At 40.9% G+C, this 21619-nt stretch overlaps 2 protein-coding genes across 3 annotated transcripts in view; both read left to right on the forward strand.

The window, feature by feature from the left end:
* The window catches only part of angpt4 (angiopoietin 4), a 74573-nt gene extending 62769 nt beyond the window's left edge, over positions 1 to 11804 (forward strand). Inside the window, exons 5-12 of one of the 2 annotated variants that reach the window (XR_005639022.1) lie at positions 58 to 205; positions 1723 to 1835; positions 4601 to 4702; positions 4796 to 4962; positions 5396 to 5529; positions 6444 to 6583; positions 8513 to 8636; positions 11285 to 11804. Coding sequence is in view for 1 of the 2 variants with exons in the window: in XM_039798428.1 (XP_039654362.1) it covers positions 58 to 205; positions 1723 to 1835; positions 4601 to 4702; positions 4796 to 4962; positions 5396 to 5529; positions 6444 to 6583; positions 8513 to 8551 (843 nt within the window). In the remaining variant the exon portion in view is untranslated. Of the gene's footprint in view, positions 1 to 57; positions 206 to 1722; positions 1836 to 4600; positions 4703 to 4795; positions 4963 to 5395; positions 5530 to 6443; positions 6584 to 8512; positions 8823 to 11284 lie in introns of those variants that run through there. The other variant, XM_039798428.1, reaches the window with a different exon arrangement.
* A 3516-nt stretch (positions 11805 to 15320) lies between these two features.
* Positions 15321 to 20839, forward strand: LOC120557806 (cytochrome c oxidase subunit 6C-1). The gene is made up of 4 exons (XM_039798429.1): positions 15321 to 15470; positions 18443 to 18557; positions 19493 to 19625; positions 20704 to 20839. Exons 2-3 carry the CDS (start codon positions 18453 to 18455, stop codon positions 19616 to 19618), a joined length of 231 nt encoding a protein of 76 aa, XP_039654363.1. The 5' UTR covers positions 15321 to 15470; positions 18443 to 18452; the 3' UTR covers positions 19619 to 19625; positions 20704 to 20839.
* The last annotated feature ends 780 nt before the right edge of the window (positions 20840 to 21619 follow it).

The following is a 21619-nucleotide window of genomic DNA, read 5'->3' on the forward strand; positions in this document are numbered from 1 at the left end:
GGTTATAAATCTGATGTATGAAGTCCACACTGACTGAACCGCATCGTTTGCTCCCAGTCTGTCATCAGGGCGCAGATGGCGGCCATCGAGTCTTTAGAGAGGCAGCTGAGGGTCGCCAGCAGCAACAACACGGCTCTGCAGAGGCAGCAGGCTCAGCTAATGGAGTCTGTCCACACACTCATTACCATGGTGGCTACTACTACAGGTATATATATACACACACACACACACACACACACACACACACTTTGTCCAAACTTTGGCGACTACAGATGAAAAAAAGCCTTTGGCTAATTGTTTTTACATGTGTTTTTTTATTAATGTGCACTGTCCCTTTCTTAACTAAACTGAATTGAACTGTACTATACACACGTGTGTGTCTAGACAAGCCATCATAAAAATAAAAGCTCTCTAATTTACTTCATTTTGTTTCATTTTTCTGTAATTTATCTTAGTAATGAAATGTGGTGCCTCGTCTTCTTCTGTTGCTGTTGCATGTGCTTACTTACATATACAGGAAGGGTGAAAAAAAGAAAAAGAAAATCGTATGTATGGTGACCTTTTTTTGTTTATCGGTGTTATGGTTAGTGTTAGGGTTAAGGTTAAGGTTAAGGTTAAGGTTAGGGTCGAGTGCCTTGAAGGCAGCGGTCACAGCGCTGCCTGGAAGGAGCAGTTGGGGGCAAAAAACACAATCAAGCCCTTTTTTTGCGGGGATTTTTTAAATCCATTCCTTTCCCTGGAATCAATGTTTTTTGTTTTGTTTTGACCAATGATTCACCTAAATATTTTGTTTCTACGGTACCGACGACAGTGATTACATCATGTCCGTTTCCCGCAAAACAGATGGAATGCAGAAAATTATTATGTGCTTCTTTACAAATGAAATTGACTGACACGTGAGGTGCATTCTTCATAGAAAACAATTAGTTTTTAAAAAATGTCTTATGATACAGTACAGACCAAAGGTTTGGACACACCTTCTCATTCAAATGCGTTTCCTTTTATTTTCATCACTGAAGGCATCAAAACTATGAATGAACACATATGGAATTATGTACTTAACAAAAAAGTGTGAAATAACTGAAAACATGTCTTATATTTTAGATTCTTCAAAGTAGCCACCCTTTGCTTTTTTATTAATAAGGGAAACAATTCCACTAATTAACCATGACAAAGCACACCTGTGAAGTGAAAACCATTTCAGGTGACTACCTCATGAAGCTCATTGAGAGAACACCGGAGGGTTTGCAGGCTATCAAAAAGCAAAGGGTGGCTACTTTGAAGAATCTAAAATATAAGACATGTTTTCAGTTATTTCACACTTTTTTGTTAAGTACATAATTCCATATGTGTTCATTCATAGTTTTGATGCCTTCAGTGAGAATCTACAATGTAAATAGTCATGAAAATAAAGAAACACATTGAATGAGAAGGTGTGTCCAAACTTTTGGCCTGTACTGTATATTGTCTCTAGAAGTTTTTTGTTAAAGAAGGAAAAGAAAATTGCAATACTATCGAATTAAAAAACTCCTAGAATCGCAATAAATGAAAATGGCAATACAAATCCAATCGGCTCCCATGTATCGTAAAGGAATCGAATCGGGACAAAAGCATATCGTCCCAGCCTTAATATACAGTGTGTGTGTGTGTGTGTGTGTGTGTGTGTGTGTGTGTGTGTGTGTGTGTGTGTGTGTGCGTGCGTACGTGCATGTGCCTGTTCAGGGTCACCTCCCAGGGACCAGATGTGGAGGGACTGTGCAGATGCTTACAAGGCGGGCCAGTCTGTCAGCGGCCTTTATAACATCTACATCGGTAACAGAACTGAACCCGTGCAGGTAGGACCACTGAACCTCCGTCTAGGTTCTCCAGTTGTTCCACTCATCTTATTTATTACATTTTCCACAACAGAACATGTACACAAAGGCCGAAGTGTCCGAGCTTGTCAGATATCTATAGTGTGACGGTGTATTAGGGCCATTGTAAGTAAAATAAAATAAAGAAATAATGATGGAGCCAGGTAGGGCTGGCTTAAAATAATCAATGCTCCAATTATAATCCTTCTTTGTGTGTGTGATCTGATATTGATTAATACAACATGTGAGGGTTGCTTCTTGCTTGTACACATTACAGCAGAAGTTCTCATGAGATCTTTTTTGTACCCAAGCTAAATTTGTGTTGTAATTTGTAATCTGAAATTCCCCTAACCTGATTGATTTCGAATCCGGAATATAATTGAATCAGGACCTTGTGAATCAGAATTGATTCGGGAAATCATTGGTGATACCCAATCCCTAGAGCCAGGGGAGGGGGGTAAAATTGTGAGAATTATAAGTCATATATGTACGCAGTCTTGTATAAAGTACTTAAAAGCAAAAAAGTAAGTAAGTCACCTTTTAAAATATTACTTGAGTAAAAGTCTTAAAGTATTTGATATTTACTGTACTTAAAGGTCCCATGGCATGAAAATTTCAATTTTCCTCCTCAATAGATACAGACACACACACAAATGGCACATGCTAAAGGCCTTTTTATAGTTGTGTGTAGAATCGACGGCGCAGGGTCCGGCGTAGACGCAGACCCCTCTGTGACGCACGTCGCTCAGCCGTGGCTTGGTAGCGTTGCATTTCCCCCAACTCGTTTCCTGGTTCTCCTTCTCCATAAACAACATGAAATCAAGGAGAGGGTGAACTTTTCCTGCTACAGATTTCCCACTGTGGTCAGAAAGAACAGGGGAGACACTTTGTTTCTCTCACTAGGACTCTAGAGTCAGTACTCGCTCCGAAGATAATCGCCGTCACTCTCTCACTTCTCCCTCTACCACACACTCCCCACACACACGCGGCTCGACGCACACTCCAGCGCACAACTATAAACATCAGGCCACTTATGTAGGCTACGGCTCTGCGTGGAGCCTCCGCACAACTGTAAAACGGCCTTAAGGAAAGCTCATTGTAGGACTGGCTCTAGTGGCTGTAATTCTGCACCAAGGCTGTTACCAAGGCAAATTTCGGGAAAGAGACTTCAGATACAGTATTAGGGGACCACTAAGGTCTATATAAAAGAGACTTCAGATACAGTATTAGGGGACCACTAAGGTCTATATAAAAGAGACTTCAGATACAGTATTAGGGGACCACTAAGGTCTATATAAAAGAGACTTCAGATACAGTATTAGGGGACCACTAAGGTCTATATAAAAGAGACTTCAGATACAGTATTAGGGGACCACTACGGTCTATATAAAAGAGACTTCAGATACAGTATTAGGGGACCACTAAGGTCTATATAAAAGAGACTTCAGATACAGTATTAGGGGACCACTAAGGTCTATATAAAAGAGACTTCAGATACAGTATTAGGGGACCACTAAGGTCTATATAAAAGAGACTTCAGATACAGTATTAGGGGACCACTAAGGTCTATATAAAAGAGACTTCAGATACAGTATTAGGGGACCACTAAGGCCTATATAAAAGATACTTCAGATACAGTATTAGGGGACCACTAAGGTCTATATAAAAGAGACTTCAGATACAGTATTAGGGGCCCACTAAGGTCTATATAAAAGAGACTTCAGATACAGTATTAGGGGACCACTAAGGTCTATATAAAAGAGACTTCAGATACAGTATTAGGGGACCACTAAGGTCTATATAAAAGAGACTTCAGATACAGTATTAGGGGACCACTAAGGTCTATATAAAAGAGACTTCAGATACAGTATTAGGGGACCACTAAGGTCTATATAAAAGAGACTTCAGATACAGTATTAGGGGACCACTAAGGTCTATATAAAAGAGACTTCAGATACAGTATTAGGGGACCACTAAGGTCTATATAAAAGAGACTTCAGATACAGTATTAGGGGACCACTAAGGCCTATATAAAAGAGACTTCAGATACAGTATTAATGGACCACTAAGGTCTATATAAAAGAGACTTCAGATACAGTATTAGGGGACCACTAAGGCCTATATAAAAGAGACTTCAGATACAGTATTAGGGGACCACTAAGGTCTATATAAAAGACTTCAGATACAGTATTAGGGGACCACTAAGGTCTATATAAAAGAGACTTCAGATACAGTATTAGGGGACCACTAAGGCCTATATAAAAGAGACTTCAGATACAGTATTAATGGACCACTAAGGTCTATATAAAAGAGACTTCAGATACAGTATTAGGGGACCACTAAGGCCTATATAAAAGAGACTTCAGATACAGTATTAGGGGACCACTAAGGTCTATATAAAAGACTTCAGATACAGTATTAGGGGACCACTAAGGTCTATATAAAAGAGACTTCAGATACAGTATTAGGGGACCACTAAGGTCTATATAAAAGAGACTTCAGATACAGTATTAGGGGACCACTAAGGCCTATATAAAAGAGACTTCAGATACAGTATTAATGGACCACTAAGGTCTATATAAAAGAGACTTCAGATACAGTATTAGAGGACCACTAAGGCCTATATAAAAGAGACTTCAGATACAGTATTAGGGGACCACTAAGGTCTATATAAAAGAGACTTCAGATACAGTATTAGGGGACCACTAAGGTCAAAACTTTTTTTTTTACTTTTCCCTCTCTTCCAGGTGTTCTGCGACATGGAAACGAGCGGTGGCGGCTGGACGGTGTTCCAGCGGCGATTCAATGGCAGCGTTGACTTCCAAAGGAGCTGGAGGGAATACAAAATGGTCCGTCAGTCCCTTGAGAGTGATGCAATCTAATGTCAAGGTCAGAATAAAAAATTTTTGGATCACTGAACCCCACCTCGTCCCGTCCTGCAGGGCTTCGGGGACGTGTTTGGAGAACACTGGCTGGGTAACGAAGTGATGTACCTGCTGACCAGCCAGGGTCAGTACTCTCTGAGAGTGGAGCTGAGGGACTGGGAGGGAAACCCCGCCCACTCCCTGTACGACCGGTTCACACTCACCAGTGAGAGACAGCAGTACAGGTAACTAACAGTTACACACACACACACACAAATATACTGTACACACTGATGATATGATAAAACAGAGCCAGTCTCTAGGATTGGTTCACAGGAGTTTGAGCATCATCATGGTACATCGGCAAGAATGTAGGAGGGACAACTAATGTTTCAGTTTAGGCCATTTATTGTTATTTCACACACATTTAGGGCAAAGGCAGATGGTGAGGCTTGACGGTAATGTTTTTTTTTTTTTTTAAATCACGCACATCTATAAGTTTTTGTCTCTGAATTGTTGGGGACAGAGGGCCCTCACATGGTGCTTCAACTTTGTACAGCAACGACTGCACATCAATTTCCCTTTGGGATAAAGTTCTATCTTACCATATCTTATAACTGCACATGCTCATTTCATGGATCAGCCAGCCAACGGATCACCCTGTCTCCTGTCACTCAGGTTGTATCTGAGAGGTTACAGCGGCACAGCTGGGAGGCAGAGCAGCCTGACCACCCACGGGACCGGCTTCAGCACCCGAGACCAGGACAACGACAACTGTGACCACTGCAAGTGCGCCCTGATGCTCACTGGAGGTAAGGCTTCAAATCTCCGCTCCATTCTGGGTTACACCATCCTCCAGGACAAATACTTTCAAAATCAATCTTGTCAAATCAAGCACTTTCTCACTTGAAATATTCCCAAAGTAAGATGGACACATTTTGGAGTTATAATCTGATTAATGTGATTTCAGCAGATGGAACCATGATTATGATTAGATTTTTCATTAATAAATCTCATAGAAGAGAGTCATGAATCTCACCAAATAGGAAAAACCGTGATGAGTCCACATTTTTGTTGTTTGTGGATCAAAATATTTAAAGGCAATCATGTGTCACCCCTCACCTCGTGTTGATGCCAACACAAACAGCTCTTTAGTTCTCCTCAGGTTTGGAGAGTAAATACTGTCTCGGCAAACGACTCCAGTGGTCACCGTTAGTCAGTGATTCATTTCAAATTACTGCAATTTAAAAAGAGAAAAGAAAGAGTGGCAAAGATGAAAAAGCAACAAAAGAGGGAACAGGGTCGAATAAAGAAAAGATGAGGAAAGAGAGTGAGGGAACAAAAGTGTGTCAACAAAAGCAAAGATAGGACACATCCACAGTGTTCCCTCAAGGAAATATTTCAACACACGAAATTACGACGACGGTCGACCGGTCACATAAAAGTTAAGCTTAGCCGTCTTTACAGTTAAATTTAGCCAAGAAAAGGTGACTGTAAGCCGGGTTCAGAGCACTGTGAGGGGGCCAGTGGCTGTTTTTATATATTCATATTACATATATACTGACTAACAACATGTTGTTTGCTGACATTAATGTGTTTATTTGAAAGTACAAATAGACTCCATCCATCTGACCTTCTTCTCCCTTAATAATCCCTCCCTTCTTCTTCCCTCCTCTTATCACACTCCTCATCTTCCTCATCATCCTCCTCCATCTCTCTCCCTCAGGTTGGTGGTTTGACGCTTGTGGTTTCTCCAACCTGAACGGTATTTACTACACCGTCGGCCACAACATCAGGAAGCTCAACGGCATCAAGTGGCACCACTTCAGGGGCCCCAGCTACTCCCTGCGCTCCACCTCCATGATGGTACGGCCCTATGACTTCTAACAGCAGCCCCCAGCGATGGTACGACCCACAGCCTTAGGACCCTCTCCAGTATCATGACGGTATGACCCTATGGCTCCCAATGCCGCTCCAGGGCTCCAATGGCTTCCTGATGATGTGGAATTTCTAACAACACCCCTCGATTTAAGCACCATGATGGTATGATCCTACAGTATGCCTTCCAAACTCACAACCCTCCAATCCACTGCCATGATGGTACAAGGCTACAACTTTGAACAACAACCCTGCCTTCCCTCAGACTGACAGCCATAATGTTAAAACCCCTCTGCCCCAGCTTTATGCTTTTCAAAGTCTTGCTTTGTGTCTCTTCTCTGGGACTTTGTTGTTATGACTTACCCTGGATCCATAAGGGTAGGAAAGAGCAAGTTCATATAAAGTGCAGTTTGAAGGCAGAAGTGTTTTTAGTTAAATGGCTGCCTTGATAAAGCACTCTGCAACTCACTCTCCTATTCACACACCGAGCTGCCATGCAAGGTGCCGTCCAACCGTCCGTTTGGGGTTCAGTGTCTTGCCCGAGGACACTTTGACATGTGGACAGGAGGAGCTGGGGATCGAACCATCCACCTTTTGATTAGTGGACGACCCGCCTTGCTCTATCTCCTGAGCCTGGACGGCCATCATAGAAAGGTGGGAGACACGTTAATTGTGGGGATAACGGTGCACATTTTCAGGCAGTCTCTCCTGGAACACATTCATGGTGTTGCACGTGTTTGTACATTTAAAATAAAGACAGACTTGGCTGTCTTTATTCTGACTTGGGATAAGGACTGTCCCCAAGTGCCGCTGTCAGAAGTTGTGATTGGCAGGGAGAGGGTTTCCGAAGCTGTTTAACCATCCGACAAGCACCTCTTGTGGCGATGGAGAACACCTGCAACATTCCTCTTCATCAGGGGCTAGTTCTTCTTCTCTGACCAACGTTGCGTGGCGAGTGGTTTCACTGAAGAATGGCTTTGAATATCACGCTGTCCTCCAATCACATTAAAACATCTCTTTCTACCATGATGACCAGTTTGAATTTGGTAGTAAAACAACCCAGACAGTAAAGGAGTGTGTTTATTAGACAAACAGATGTCGTGAACTGAAAAGAGGAAGTGGCGCATGATGACAAGCGTCAGAGCTTCAAAGTCCAGTCATGTACTCTGTCACCATCAGGTTACAGACGAAGACAATCAGACAGTAATGTGCCAACAGAGGAAGAAAACAACACAGGAAATTGTACCAAGGATGCTTGTGTATTCAAATAAACTGGTTGACCCGTAGACTTCTGATAAACACAGTTCGCACTACGGATGCTAATTTCGAGTTTTTTTCTTTTCTGACCGATAGCCGACCCTCGTCAAATGATTATTAACTGTTAACCGACAAGCGGGCAACAGAGTCCCAGTTCACCCGTCCAGGACTCTGGGACACTTTCTGCGTCCAGCTGCAGACTTGTAGGACAGCCACGATGTTCCGTGCATTGTCTCGGACACGTGCAGCCACTTTCCTGGAACCGCTTGTGCGATTGGCACAAGTCCACAGCGGCCCGCGGCGTGTCTGAGCCTGTCCGCAGCGCCTCCCCCCACAAGGTTGTCAGCTGTGCGTCTACCTGGCATACTCTGTGTGTAGGACGGACAATTTAATCCGCCACTCGTCATCGATATAGTGCCATGTGGCACGGAGCTCTCCGCTGTGAGCGCCGTCCAGCAGCAGAGAGCCACGAGCAGAGAAAAAAAGAGCAGATTCAAATGCAACTTATTGTTTTTAACGTTTTAACTGAAAACTCAAACTCAAAATTCTTATTGCCGGTTAACGGTCAAATCACTATCATCCCTAGGTCGGACTACTGAAGCTTTAATGTTTATTTTTTTTTATAGTATTTTTTAGTTTTTTTTCCTTCATTTAGAACAGCTGAAGAGAGACATGAAACGAGAGGGAGAGACAGAGTGATGACATGCAGCAAAGGGCCTCGAGTCGGATTTGAACCCGGGACTCTGACGAGGACTGAGCCTACATGGGGCACGCGCTCTACCAGGTGAGCTAGAGGCCGCCCCCTAAAGCTTTAATATGAATCAACATTAGAACACCAGTGGACGGTGACAGTGGTGTGAGAATCCCTTTAGCTTCAGAGACAGGAAGAAAAATGTGTAAAACACAGGACTTTCACCCACTTTCAGACTTTCAGCTGTTTTTTTTTTTTTGTGTATTTTTTTTTTAAGCCTTCCCCAATGTTTCTTTTCTAAAGCCAACCGTTTATTGTTTTCCTAAGCCTGTTTTTGTCATTTTTTTTATGTTACTAAAGCCTTTCCCTGTGTTTTTTTCCTAAACCCAATTTTTTTTTACACGTGTGTGACGTTCTCGCGATAGTACGTCATGTTCTCGCGATAACATGCAACGTGGAAAGGCCACGTGGTGGGTATGTTTACATTTGCTGTATACAACGTAGACATACACGTGGATAGCTGAAAATTCGTACAGATAACACGCCATTTGGCTTTAGGAAAGTGGCGTGTATGTTTATGCAAATTCATGATGCCATGTTGAAAGACTCTTGAGAACCACAAAGACCAGTGTGGTCAAATTCCCCTTTACTGTGCGTTCACTGTTAGTGAAACAGACCTGGACATAAAAAAAAATGGAAACGGATCGAATGATTGAAGGACGGGTTCCTGAGACATGCAGCTGGACACGATGAACATGGTGGACATGGTTTTAATTATTGTTCAGGCAAAGAAACGATAACGCCAAAATCAGAAGCCGAATATGTATTGAAGGATCGGTACCCAGACGTCTGACAGGACGACACTTTCAATCTGGATCGACAAACTGCAGCCTCTACGCTGTATTTCTGACCTGTGAATGAAGGAAACAATTAAACAAGAAATGTACGGTAAAAAAAAGTCCAAATTGAGCTTTATTCAGTTAGAATATGTTGGATAGAAAGTCTGGATGATGATCAAAGAAAGAATGATTTCAACAAAGAAGAAATCAAACCAGAGACTGTGGGTGGGTCCAGATTCTGAAGCCGAGAAATGTTGCTTTAATTATCATCCCAACTTTGATTATTTCCTTGTTTTTTCGTTGGTGAACACACCCTCACTCTCGTGGCACTCATACACACATCAAATGAGTTGCAGACCCTATTTGTATTGCGTTGTTGCTCTCTAAACTGTTTTTATTCTGTCTCAAACACACACGTTACACTCCTGGTATATAATACACTCACAGCCACAGATAAACGACAAAAAAGGATAGCAGACAGCTGAGATGGCGTTATAGCTCATGTGTCGTTAGCAGCAGAGACGGCGACTCGAGTCTGAAACTCGGACGCCCAAGGTAACAAGTAGGAAATCAAAAAGGACGGGAAAAACCAGGAACAGTGAACACAGGGACACTCACGCTAGGGAGAAGGCTGGTAAAGTTGACACTGGGGAGAACAGGAAGAACGCAGACTAAATACACAAGGCAACGAGGGGTTGTAACGAGAGACAGGTGACATGAAGGCTGATGAACAGGTTATCACATCGGGGAGGGGCTTGTCTATATCGACAACGCTTCATTTACGGGACTGTTCAGGTGCCCCCGGAGGTTAATTTTCTGGAATGTCCCTCACCTTCCGCTTTTATTTGTGTTGGCATTCTAAACTCCGACACTCGACATTAGACACTCGACAGCCATTTTAATTCCAGCGCTCGCCTCCCTGTGTGCACATCTTCCACCAAAACAAGTTCCTTCCCGAGGCTATTTTGCAGAGACACAGTTGCTACGCCCAAGACGATTGTGATTGGTTTAAGGAAATGCCAATGAACCAGAGCATGTTTTTCCTCCTGTCCCGGAATGCTGTGTGGACTAGCCAGACCCTTCATCCGCAGCACTGTGGAGAAAGGTCTGGCAATGCGAGACTAGGGAGGGGCTAGTCTCGCTTTGCCAGACCCTCCTCCACAGTTTGCACGATCGTCATGGGTGGCGCTAAGCCGCTGCAAAAAGGAACTTGTTTTGGTGGAACATGTGTACGTTCAAAGTTGTTTTAGTCATGCGAGAGAAAACTCAGATTGGACACATAGTTTCACAATCCACCGGAGTATAAAATGCCAACACAAAGAGAGTATATTCGGCGAAAATACATGCATCTGGCGGAATTTCCTGCGGCACCGGAGCAATCCCGGAAGTGGAACGTCGAGGACATAGACTAGGGAGCAAGGGGGTAAACCAGCCTCCACAAAGTGTACCTCCTATGGAGCCATTTTGATGCTAACAAGCCATCACCTGCCGTTAGCATCCCATTGACTGCCATTCATTTTGGCTCAACTTTGACAGCAAATAACTTTACATCTGAAGCGTTTAAAGACTCTATTTGTCCATTGTTTATTTCTAAAGAAACACAACAATGTATAAAAGGCTCCATTACCTTGTATCTCACGTTATGGCTCCATAGCAGACGCTTTTGTAAAAATAGGCTAACGATTGTGTCATAACCACGCGACTTACTGTCACATAGTAGAGGAATTACTGTATACAGGAGAAGCTCGCAGGCAGTTTCGACTTACATTAGCTGTTTAATTACTAATGTTAACTAGCATTTTAGTTAGCAATAATTAGCCTGTGCCCATGTTATCTCCTTACATATACCTACACTCTCCGTCTCTGTAAGATTGGGAATGATTGAGATTTCTCTTGGCACAGCTACCAGAAGACTTCCAACTTCAGACACGTTGCTCACGTCACATCTACGTCTTCAATCTCAGTTGGAGGCTGCGCAGTAACGCCCAGCCATCACCGGAAAAGTGCTTCTAATATCCTTCACTGGTCTCCATGGAAATCTGCGGCGTCACATCGTCCATTTATTTAACTGTCTATGCTAGGGAGGCGCAGACAATCACATAGGCGGGAAAACACACAAGGCTGGAGGTCAAACAAGACACGACCCTACAAAATAAAACTGGAAACTAAACAAAACCCAGGACCATGACACACTTTTGCCAACATGCAGCATGTTGCTCTTTGGAGTGGAGACACCAATCACTGGGGTTTATGATACCTAAAAAACAACATTAAGGTAATCTCTTAGATGAAAAGAGCTGCCTGTATCTGTTCTCTGAGAAGCTGACATTCTGGTGATACAGGTCTTCATGTGATAATAGTGATTGAGTATAATCCTGCAGCCTTGTTTTTTTTAAAGGAACACGCCAACTTATTGGGAGTTTAGCTGATTCACTGTAACCCCCAGAGTTAGACAAGTCGATACATACCCTTCTCATCTCCGTGCATGCTGTAAAGCTGTCTGACGGCCCCAGTGGCAGCAGCCCAGTACAGAACATGCAGGTGACTGGTTCCAGTAATCCTACTGCTCCGAAAAAGTGACAAAATAACGCCAACATGTTCCCATTTATATGTTGTGATTTGTAGAGTGATAGCATGTACAAAAAAACAACGTAACATGAGACACAGCCATCTTCTATCCCTAAACAAACAGGGAACTATATTCATTCTGCTACTTGGGCGGAGTGAGACAGGATTGCTGCAAAGCAAATCATTCCGCCCAAGTAGCAGAATGAATATAGTTCCCTGTTTGTTTACGGTTAGAAGATGGCTGTGTCTCATGTTACGTTGTTTTTTGTACACGCTGTGACTACAAATCACAACATGTAAATGGGAACATGCTGGTGTTATTTTGTCACAATTCAGAGCAGTAGGATTACTGGAACCATTCACCTGCATGTTATGTGCTGGCCTGCTGCCACTGGGGCCGTCAGACAGCTTTACAGCACGCACAGAGATGAGAAGGGTATGTATCGACTTGTCTAACTCTGGGGGTTACGGTGAATAAGCTAAACTCCCAATAAGTCGGCGTGTTCCTTTAATATCCGTCAATGCAGTTTGTATGTGAAGCCTGTAAAAATTTTCTATACTTACCTGAATAAAATGCACTTTATGGAAGAGAAGGTGGTGAAGTTTAGGATGGACGGAGTTTCATCTTTAGTGTCATTGTTTCAGTGGGTTGTTCTGGGGAACTGGGTTAAAGCTGTTTACTGCTAACATCTAAAATAAATTTCACTTGTTCGGGTTTAAACTTGTTTTGTTTTTTTTATTAACTGAGTATGTTTAGCAAAGCTTGTTCACTCAACTTTAAAGGTCCTATGACATGCTGCTTTTTGGATGCTTTTATATAGGTCTTAGTGGTCCCCTAATACTGTATCTGAAGTCCCTTTCCCGAAATTCAGCCTTGGTGCAGAATTACAGCCACTAGAGCCAGTCCTACAATGAGCTTTACTTAAGATGTGCCATTTCTGTGTCTGTAGCTTTAAATGCTATTGAGGAGGAGGGAGGGGGGGGGGGCAAAGTGGAGGGTGGGGGTGTGGCCTTGACCAACTGCCATGCTTCATTCGTTTGCAAGCCATGATGCCTCTCTCTTTCTCATGGGCGGGCCAAATTCTCTGGGCGGGCAGAGCAGAGAAAGGGGAGGTAACCTTTCCCCTTATGACGTCACAAATGGAAGATTCCAGATTGGCCCATCTGAGCTTTCATTCTCTAAAAGGCAGAGCAGGATACCCAGGGCTCGGTTTACATCTATCACCATTTCTAGCCACTGGGGGACCATAGGCAGGCTGGGGGAACGCATGTTAATGTTAAAAAAAACTCACAAAGTGAAATTTTCATGCCATAGGACCTTTAAACAATCTGCAGTATTTTGTCAAATAAAAATGTTTATAAAGCTTCTTCCTGTTTCTGTCTCTCATCTGTTAAAATAAAAGACAGAACAAAATCATCTTCATAAAGTTTTACTGATAGCGTTTTGGTTTTTTGAATACATGCCAGTTGTATATCTCATTTAATATTTTGAGGCCGCAATTTAGACTACACAATAAACGTACCTTTAATGTATCATAATTATGCATCATTTGATTAAGTTTTACAGTTTTTATTGGAAGTAAATCAATTATTTGTCAGATATATTTACACAAGTTTGAACCAATGCTATTTTTCTGTGAAATGTATATTGATAAAGAAAGTCAGATTACTTTTTTGTATTATTATTCTACATATATTTACATATACATATACAAATACAGGAGAAGGGGCACTAGCCTGGAGACCACATTACAGCAGTGGGATCATGTTTTTTTTCTGGGTATAGAAACTAGCTCTTTGATAGTACAGGTAACTGACTCCTGATGGAGCGGCAGCACCATCTCTTGGTAGCAAAAATCGCTTTTTTTGGAGGTGCGGCAAGAAGCAGCATCCTCTGTTTTTCTTGCGATGCTTGTTCATTTTAGATTTACACACTGTGTGTGCCTACACAACAGTTTAACACATCATACTTTCATGCCACCCATTCCTATTATTTATGAGTTTTAGAAAGTCTGTAGTTTGTCTACCTTTGAGAAAAGTAAATTGATTTTTAAACTCTGACTTTTTAATGAGGGATGTACATTTAGGCGTTCGTGTCACTGCTTCAATTCCTCGAGGCTACGAAGCCAACACGGGGAATGAGTGTGAAACGGACTGTCGAGCCCTTCTGCAGCGGAGCCATCTGCCTTAAGATGTGCCCAGTTGTTACATACTCTTTCTATCAACTTCAACTCATATACTTCTTTTTATTAACAAAATCAAAGTTTTGACAACCCCCCCCTCCCCCTGACGCAGAGTGGCAGCAATTCTGGAGGACTTCCCACAGCAAAGTGAAGCTGTTTCAGCAAATATAATTTTATAATTTATAATGTTTATTGATCCCCAGTGGGGAAATTACAATTTACACTCTGTTTGTTAGAAATCACATAGTGAATGAAGTTGCATTTGGATGGATAGTGATTCTGGGCACAAAATATGAACGCTAAATGTTTTTTTGCAGAAGGTGGTGGGTTTTGTTAATTGTCTTTTTGCTTTTTGTAATATTTTGGAGGGCAATAAACACTTTGAATGTATTACTGGTGTCAAATTGCGTATCATGTATTCTACCCTTTACTCAGTAGGGATCATAATGATGATTTTAAGAGGATGTTTAAACTTGTATTACACTTACTGAACACTTTAGGAACACCTGTTGATGTCAAATGATTGATTACAATTTGAAGTCGCCGCAGGAATGCCACGCAGCTTCACAATTGCATAAGTATATCAACACCAACACTGAGGTAGTCTATAGCGGTGATTGTTCCAATATGATGTACACAACTTTATTGATCCTCGGGAGGGAATTCACATACAGCTAACCAGCAGTATGTGTTTTATGATCTAGTTTCACACATGTAGTTTTACTCTAAACACTCCTGCAGTAACTTGTTTATTTGAATGCAGTCTCTTGTTCAGTATGGCTAGGTATGGTGAGAAATAAGAGAACAAAACAGAAAGAGCAAGTAACAATAAGCAGGCTGAGAATTACATTACATTATAGGGAAGAAGCCAAATGGGTTTTATGATCACTACGAGGTAGGCCTACCAGAAACTGCGGAGGATGTGCTTGTTGGTGGAAGGAAATATGTATCAGAGAGAAAGAACATGACGAAATTAAATGATTTTGGATAACAGTAGCAGGAGCAAAGAACATAATGAAGTGTGGTGAAAGTGGACAAGGCAGAAGATGCTTGGTCAGCTTCCTAATGAGAACAGGACTGATGGGACACATCTGACTCCTGGACAACTGTAGGAGTGAACTAACTCCAGAAGATGGTAGTAGTGCAACATTAAGGATGCAAGCTGCCGCTAAAACCAAAAGAAAGAAGACGAGTGCCAATGACCTAACTTGCCAAGACTTCGCTTTTCATGGGACTCAAATTTGTCCTTCCGCGGCTCCAGTAGAGCGTCTCTTCCGGTAGAGGAAAGCAGCCGAGCTGAGAGTTAGCCGTTTCTGTGAAGGTCGTGAGTCCAACCTGTGAGTGTTCTTAAAATTTCAACTACTTAAGTGTGTGAGTGGCTTTGTCACGTTAATAACGACGCCTGCATTTCACCATTTATCCGGAATTTTGCCGTTTTCCTCCATAGATATATATACGGCTTTCCTTATGGTACGCAGTTAGCTGTATGAGCTAACGAGCTAATGTTGGCTCATCGTGCCGCAGACATTAGCTACATGCTTACTGACTCGTCCCTATATTCTATTCCCTTAGTTACACTTATATTAGTTACACATGCAGTAAATTAGTTATGTTGTTTTTGTAGGTTAAGAGAAACTATATAATGCGACGAAGAGAGGAAGCTTATAGCCATTATGCTACTTTGACCCTAGCAATGCTGCAGCTGTTAGCACCACACTGACTCTACTCTCTGTTAAGGGGAGACATTCAAGGTGAATAGGGAAATTATTTTAACTGAAAGATAATACCGTTAAACTTCCCCAGTGGATTAAATATGTTCTAGTTCCCATACATTTCCGGATCAGAAATGTGAACATTGGATAAAGCCAGGTTCAAAATTTATTTTTTTATCACTCCTTAAATGAGAACCAACGTGTCACCAGCTGTATAAAATACAGTTACTCCATGTTATTAGGAATAAATGTGTGATAGGCCTAACTTCTGCTGTGCAATACATGAACAAAGCCCTCTGTGACCTTCAGAATGTAGATGGGAATGAAGTTTGGTTTATGTACCCCGAGTGCTACTGAAGTGGAGATTTCTGGCTTGAGAACAAAACCTTTTTTACAGTTTCAAGACACTACAGAAATGGGTAAGAACAAGAGCTCACCATGAAACGTCCCCAGGTGATTAGGCTCTGTTCAGGTTGAAGATGGGCCAGAGCTTATTAGGTCACAAGTTCTTTCTACTAATGGACAGTTTTCACAGCAGACACAGTAGGAAAAGCACAGGTGTATACAAAACCATTAATGATGGCTGCATTCCACGTAGAAGAGGCCCTTGTATTGTGCATGCTGACTAGGGCTGGGCAATATATCGATATCGTGATATGAGACTGGATATCGTCTTAGATTTTGGATATCGTAATATGACCAGTGTTATCTGTCCCTGGTTTTAATGGCTGGATTACAGTAAAGTGATGTAATTTTTTGAACTTACCAGACTGTTCTAGCTTTTCTATTATTTGCCTATTATTGATGATTATTTATCAAAAATCTCATTGTGTAAATATTTTTTGTCAACACTTCAATATCACCGCAATATCAATATTGAGGTATTTGGTCAACAATATTGTGATATTAGATTTTTTTTCCATATCTCCCAGCTCTAATGCTGACTCACTGAAATAACTTACTGGGACACTTGATGGAATGGAGCCATCGTTAAGGTTATCAATTTCAGCTGTGCTTTTCCTACTATGACAAGGAAAATGTCTGCTGTGAAAAAAGGTCCATAAGTATGATAACGGTGTCATTTGTCCCGCCCTAACAGGTGCAACAACCACAAAAAAGGAACGCAGAAAAAAAAAAAAAAAAAAAAAAAAAAAAAAAAAAAAAAAAAAACACCCACATTAACTATAAACACGTGTGGGTGTTTTAATATGCAAATGAGACTAGGCTATATCTAATGCTAACTTTTGGTGAATTTAGGAGAAATCTAAACCACGCAAATAGAAGTGTAGTAACATCTTTTCTTTTAGGTTTTTCTCATTTGATTATTTTCATTTTATTTTTGCCTTTTTGTTAAGTCAGAGGAGATGACGTACCTGGTCTGTAATTGAACTGTGGACGTTGCATTTGTGTGGCATGCACCCTAACCATCAGTGTCCAAAATTTAACTTTTTGACTTACTGGCCAAGTTGGCGGGTAGTCTACCTTAAAGTGCTCATATTATGCTTTTTGCCTTTTTCCCTTTATTATGTTCTATATCTTTTTTGTGCACATTATAGGTTTACAAAGTGAAAAAGCCCAAAGGGACTTACCATCTCCAACAGAAAACACTGTTCACAAACTGCTCCAAACAGCTCTATTGTAACACACGTTATAATGCTCGTCTAGCTGCTAGCGTGGCATGCCCTCATACTCTGCTTCTGACTGGCTAGTAGTCCTTATCTAGCTAATGTGCATCTGTGACTCCCAACAAAGATGAAGTGAGATGTCTCACTCTGTAGCTAAAACAGAGAGCTCAACACACAGGGTGAAAAGAGGAGCTGCAGCAATGTGCAGTACAACAAAAATATGGTGTTATGAAAATTAAAACATGTAAACCTATTCTGATACAACCTCTAAATACAATTATGAACCTGAAAATGAGCATAATATGAGTTCTTTAAGTCCATTACCGTTGGTTGTTGACATTGGGCCAGTTTTGCTTATGTCTTATAAGAACATGACTAACATTGGCCGATACGATGCACTTGTTGATATATAACGCATCGTTAGGGAGATATAAAAACGGTGTCACGGTTACATATCTTCCATCATAAAGCAAGTTTATTTTTGAACTTTGAGCTTGGGGAGGGCGCATGCAGCGACCGGCAGCTACCAGCTGCAGCGTTTGTTTGTCCACCTTTTTATGCGTTCATGTTTATTTTTACTGTAAAATGTCCTGCTTATTATGTATCATGGTCACAATAGAGAAACAAATCTAAGCCATCTGTATCAAGACTGTTTTGTATGTTTAAAAAAAAAAAATGCTATTGATCGTTATCAGATTTTTAAAACTTCCAAATATTGATATCAGTATCGGCAGCAAACAAAAATAAACCAGTATTTGTGGGGCTGAATTTATTGGAAGAGGAAATGTGTCTCATGTCGTTCCACATAGAAATGAGTAGAAAGCAGTTTGGGTCTTTACTCGGACTACAGTCTGTCTCGACTAGGCATTCTGTATATAAGATATATTCTTTCATATTGACGGCAATGATCGCCTCAATAATTGAGCTTCAATTTTGTCTTTTTTTTTATTTATTTATTTTTTATCTCTGCAGGTGATCCATCATGTCTTTGGCAAAGCCTGTGATGAGGGGGCTGCTGGGAAAGCGTCTGAGGTTTCACCTGCCCATTGCGTTTGCTCTGTCCTTAGTGGCTGCAATCGGCTTCAAGGTGAGAGTGAGCCGCAGCAGCCACGTGGCTCCAATCCCAACTCTGACGTGATTTAAAAAAAAATTAAAATGACTTTATAGACATGACGGCATCTTGACTAACTTCTACTTCAGCAACAGACGTTCAGAATATAATAGGGGTGGGAAAAATAAGCGATTCTTAGATGCATCGAACGATTCGGTTATCGATTCTGATAAGTTCATCATTTTATTTTTTGTGTTGATTTTTATTTAAAAGTTACTGTCTCCAGACAAGTACAAATGAAAAAACAGTGACTGAAAGAGGATGGTATAATGGACAACAGAAAAAAATATTTCCAAATGATCTAATAAGACGTACATAAAATAATTAGGCAAAACACATATAGGCTGTTGATCTACTGTATCACATGACATCTGACCACCTCATGTTTCATGATGTAAGAAGCCAATGGTCCACCTTTAAACATGACTGGGCCTCTGACGTGGAAGATTACTGGGAGAGAAGGTGACTTCCAAAAGCATGTTTAGGGGTTAAGCATGGAATGACTACACAACAAAAACCTCAGTAGACAAACATTTCATAAAAACGTGTGTGTGACAAATATATGTCAAAATCTAAGCTTTGTCTAGCTGCTTTTGTCTAGGAAGTGATGAGCAAACTCTTGAGTAGCAAACTCAGATTTTTATACTTTTATACCACGCATATATACTTTTATACCACGCATATATATATATATATATATATATGTTTTTTTTTTTTAAACCACGCATGGAAAGGTGCTAAGAGAGTCCCACCCCCTAGAATATAATAACTGTCCCTTTTAACTCTGTGGTTATTTCCAGGGCCAAAATGTTGAGGTTAATTCTAGCTTTTCTTTTCTGACAATCGGCTGTCTCATTTATTTATTTTTGGTTTTAATTGCAAACCAAACCGGCCCGTCTTTTGTTCCGCAGTACGGTGTGACGGAGCCCAGGAAACAGGCCTACGCTGACTTCTACAAGCAGTACGACGCCGTCAAAGAGTTCACCGCCATGAAGGAAGCCGGCGTCTTTGAGAGCGTGCGGCCCTCTGGGGAGTAAACTCTCTGTGAGTCTGAGCCCAATAACCTACTGTATATGTATGCATTTACATCAACTAGACTTGCTGACTCTTTGTGCTTCTGACCCCTGGTCGCTTTTAACTTGACATTTTGTCTTCTAATTGGTAATTTATTTTTACCTCTATTTAACGTTTTATATACATCGTATTTTAACTTTTTCCTATCTGTAAATTTACTGATTTTGTGTAGTTGGAGCAACAACCAAATTTAGCCTCTGGGGTTCAATAAAGCCTTTTATTATAAATTTCAAGTTTATTCTAATTTCAAACTGAGAATAAACATTAGTTGTTTCCATTCACAAGTATTTTTACGTGCATTTTGAAGTATGGCATTAGAAAAGCTGAATAGAAATGGCACAATTTGATAAAACGTCCTCAATTGGGCAAATGAGGGTTTAAGCTCGCTTGAGCTGGTTTTAGTCTAAATGAAATAATAGAATAAGTTCTGACGTAGCCAACATTGAACTCACAGGATGATCAGCTGTTTCTGCTGTCGGTGTCTACCTGGATGTTCCCATAACATGTCTTCGTCTTGGGACGGCATTAAACGTGGCCAATACTAGCTGAACGAACAAATAAGATAAGAAAATAGATTTCCTAAAGACCTCTCCATGTTTTTCTCGTAGATGGTTAGATGGCCAAGGCGACTTGTTCTGTTTCCACTTAGCAACCTCTACTTCTTCTAGTCTAGTCTAGTCTATACTGGCGGATTACAGCCATGCGTAGCCTTTAGAGCCAAGTTCTGACAAAACTATGCTGTAACTTTTGTTTTTTGCTCCAAACTTGATGAAAACACACCTTTTTCACATTTCTTTTTTTGCGACATTTTAAGTTTGTTTATGTTTTGCTTGACATTTGAATGGAAACAGGGCTAATGTTTCTCCAGGACGAGCTCGTCACAAAGTACCATTAAAGAAATGGGTCTCTGTGACTCGGAGAGGTTTGTCACATAAAGCGTAGTACATACTGAAACATTAGCAACAACCCCTCATATTGCAGTGCAAGATCCAATGTAGACAGACCATGTGAACTCAATTTCACTGTTGATCTTTGTTTTCTTCCCCAGCTCTTCTTCCTCATCATTTATTCCTGGTCTGAGGATGAAGTTCCTTCTTGTCCCCTTGGATGTTATTTACTGATTTAGATGTGGACATCGCTATGCTGTTTTGTTCCTCTAAATAAAATATTCTATTAATGTAAAAGTTCTTTTGTCTCTTTCTTTGATTTGAGCTTTGGAAAAGTAAGATTATAATAGTGAACACTATAGGTGCCTATTAGGTATTATTTTCTTTCTCTTTTGAAATCACGCATTTCCCCTTTCTGTTTCAAATTAGATTAGAATAGATGGACAGATATGTTTATTTTCAGTGGTGGAAAGTAACTAAGTAGTACATTTACTCAAGTACTGAACATTTTTCCTTAAATACATTTATCAAATTATGGCTCCACATTGACAAACTACAACATTTAAATTATTTTACATGAAAGGAGCCATTCCGTATAATAAATACTTAACTGTTATTACTTTAAGTACATTTTGCTGGTAATACTTAAGTAACCTTTTGATACAGATTAAATTTTACTTTTAATGCACAATAATTGCCATTATAACAGGCATAAAACGTTAACGTTAGATAAGAGAAGCAAACTATTCGGACAAAGGTAACGTTACAACGTTAAAGTTAAGTAAATAAATGAATGTTTCCCCTCAGCCTAAACTTATTTGCTGAACAATTAAAAGATTTGCTCTCTGAGACCAAGATAGCCCTTTAGTTAAATCCCAAACTAATTATATCTCGTTTTCAACCACTACAGAGACAACTGGGCATGCGGTATTAGGCCACATTTCGGTAGGGCTGTTCTTGGCGGGGTACTCTGAGCGCTGGCCGCCCGGTCCTCTGATCCGTGGCGAGGCATGCTAGATTTAGCGGAACCTCACATCTCCGACAACGTCGAGCAAACTTTTAAATAGGCTCTATCTT

Source organism: Perca fluviatilis, chromosome 4 (genome assembly GCF_010015445.1).
Source record: "Perca fluviatilis chromosome 4, GENO_Pfluv_1.0, whole genome shotgun sequence".
In the NCBI taxonomy this organism is placed as follows: Eukaryota; Metazoa; Chordata; class Actinopteri; order Perciformes; family Percidae; genus Perca; species Perca fluviatilis.

Bases quoted from the DNA above. Each gene is read 5' to 3' on its own strand.
- LOC120557806 (XM_039798429.1), top strand. From the start codon at position 18,453: ATGTCTTTGGCAAAGCCTGTGATGAGGGGGCTGCTGGGAAAGCGTCTG. The intron at 18,558-19,492 runs GTGAGAGTGAGC...TTTGTTCCGCAG, and splicing joins TGGCTGCAATCGGCTTCAAG to TACGGTGTGACGGAGCCCAG.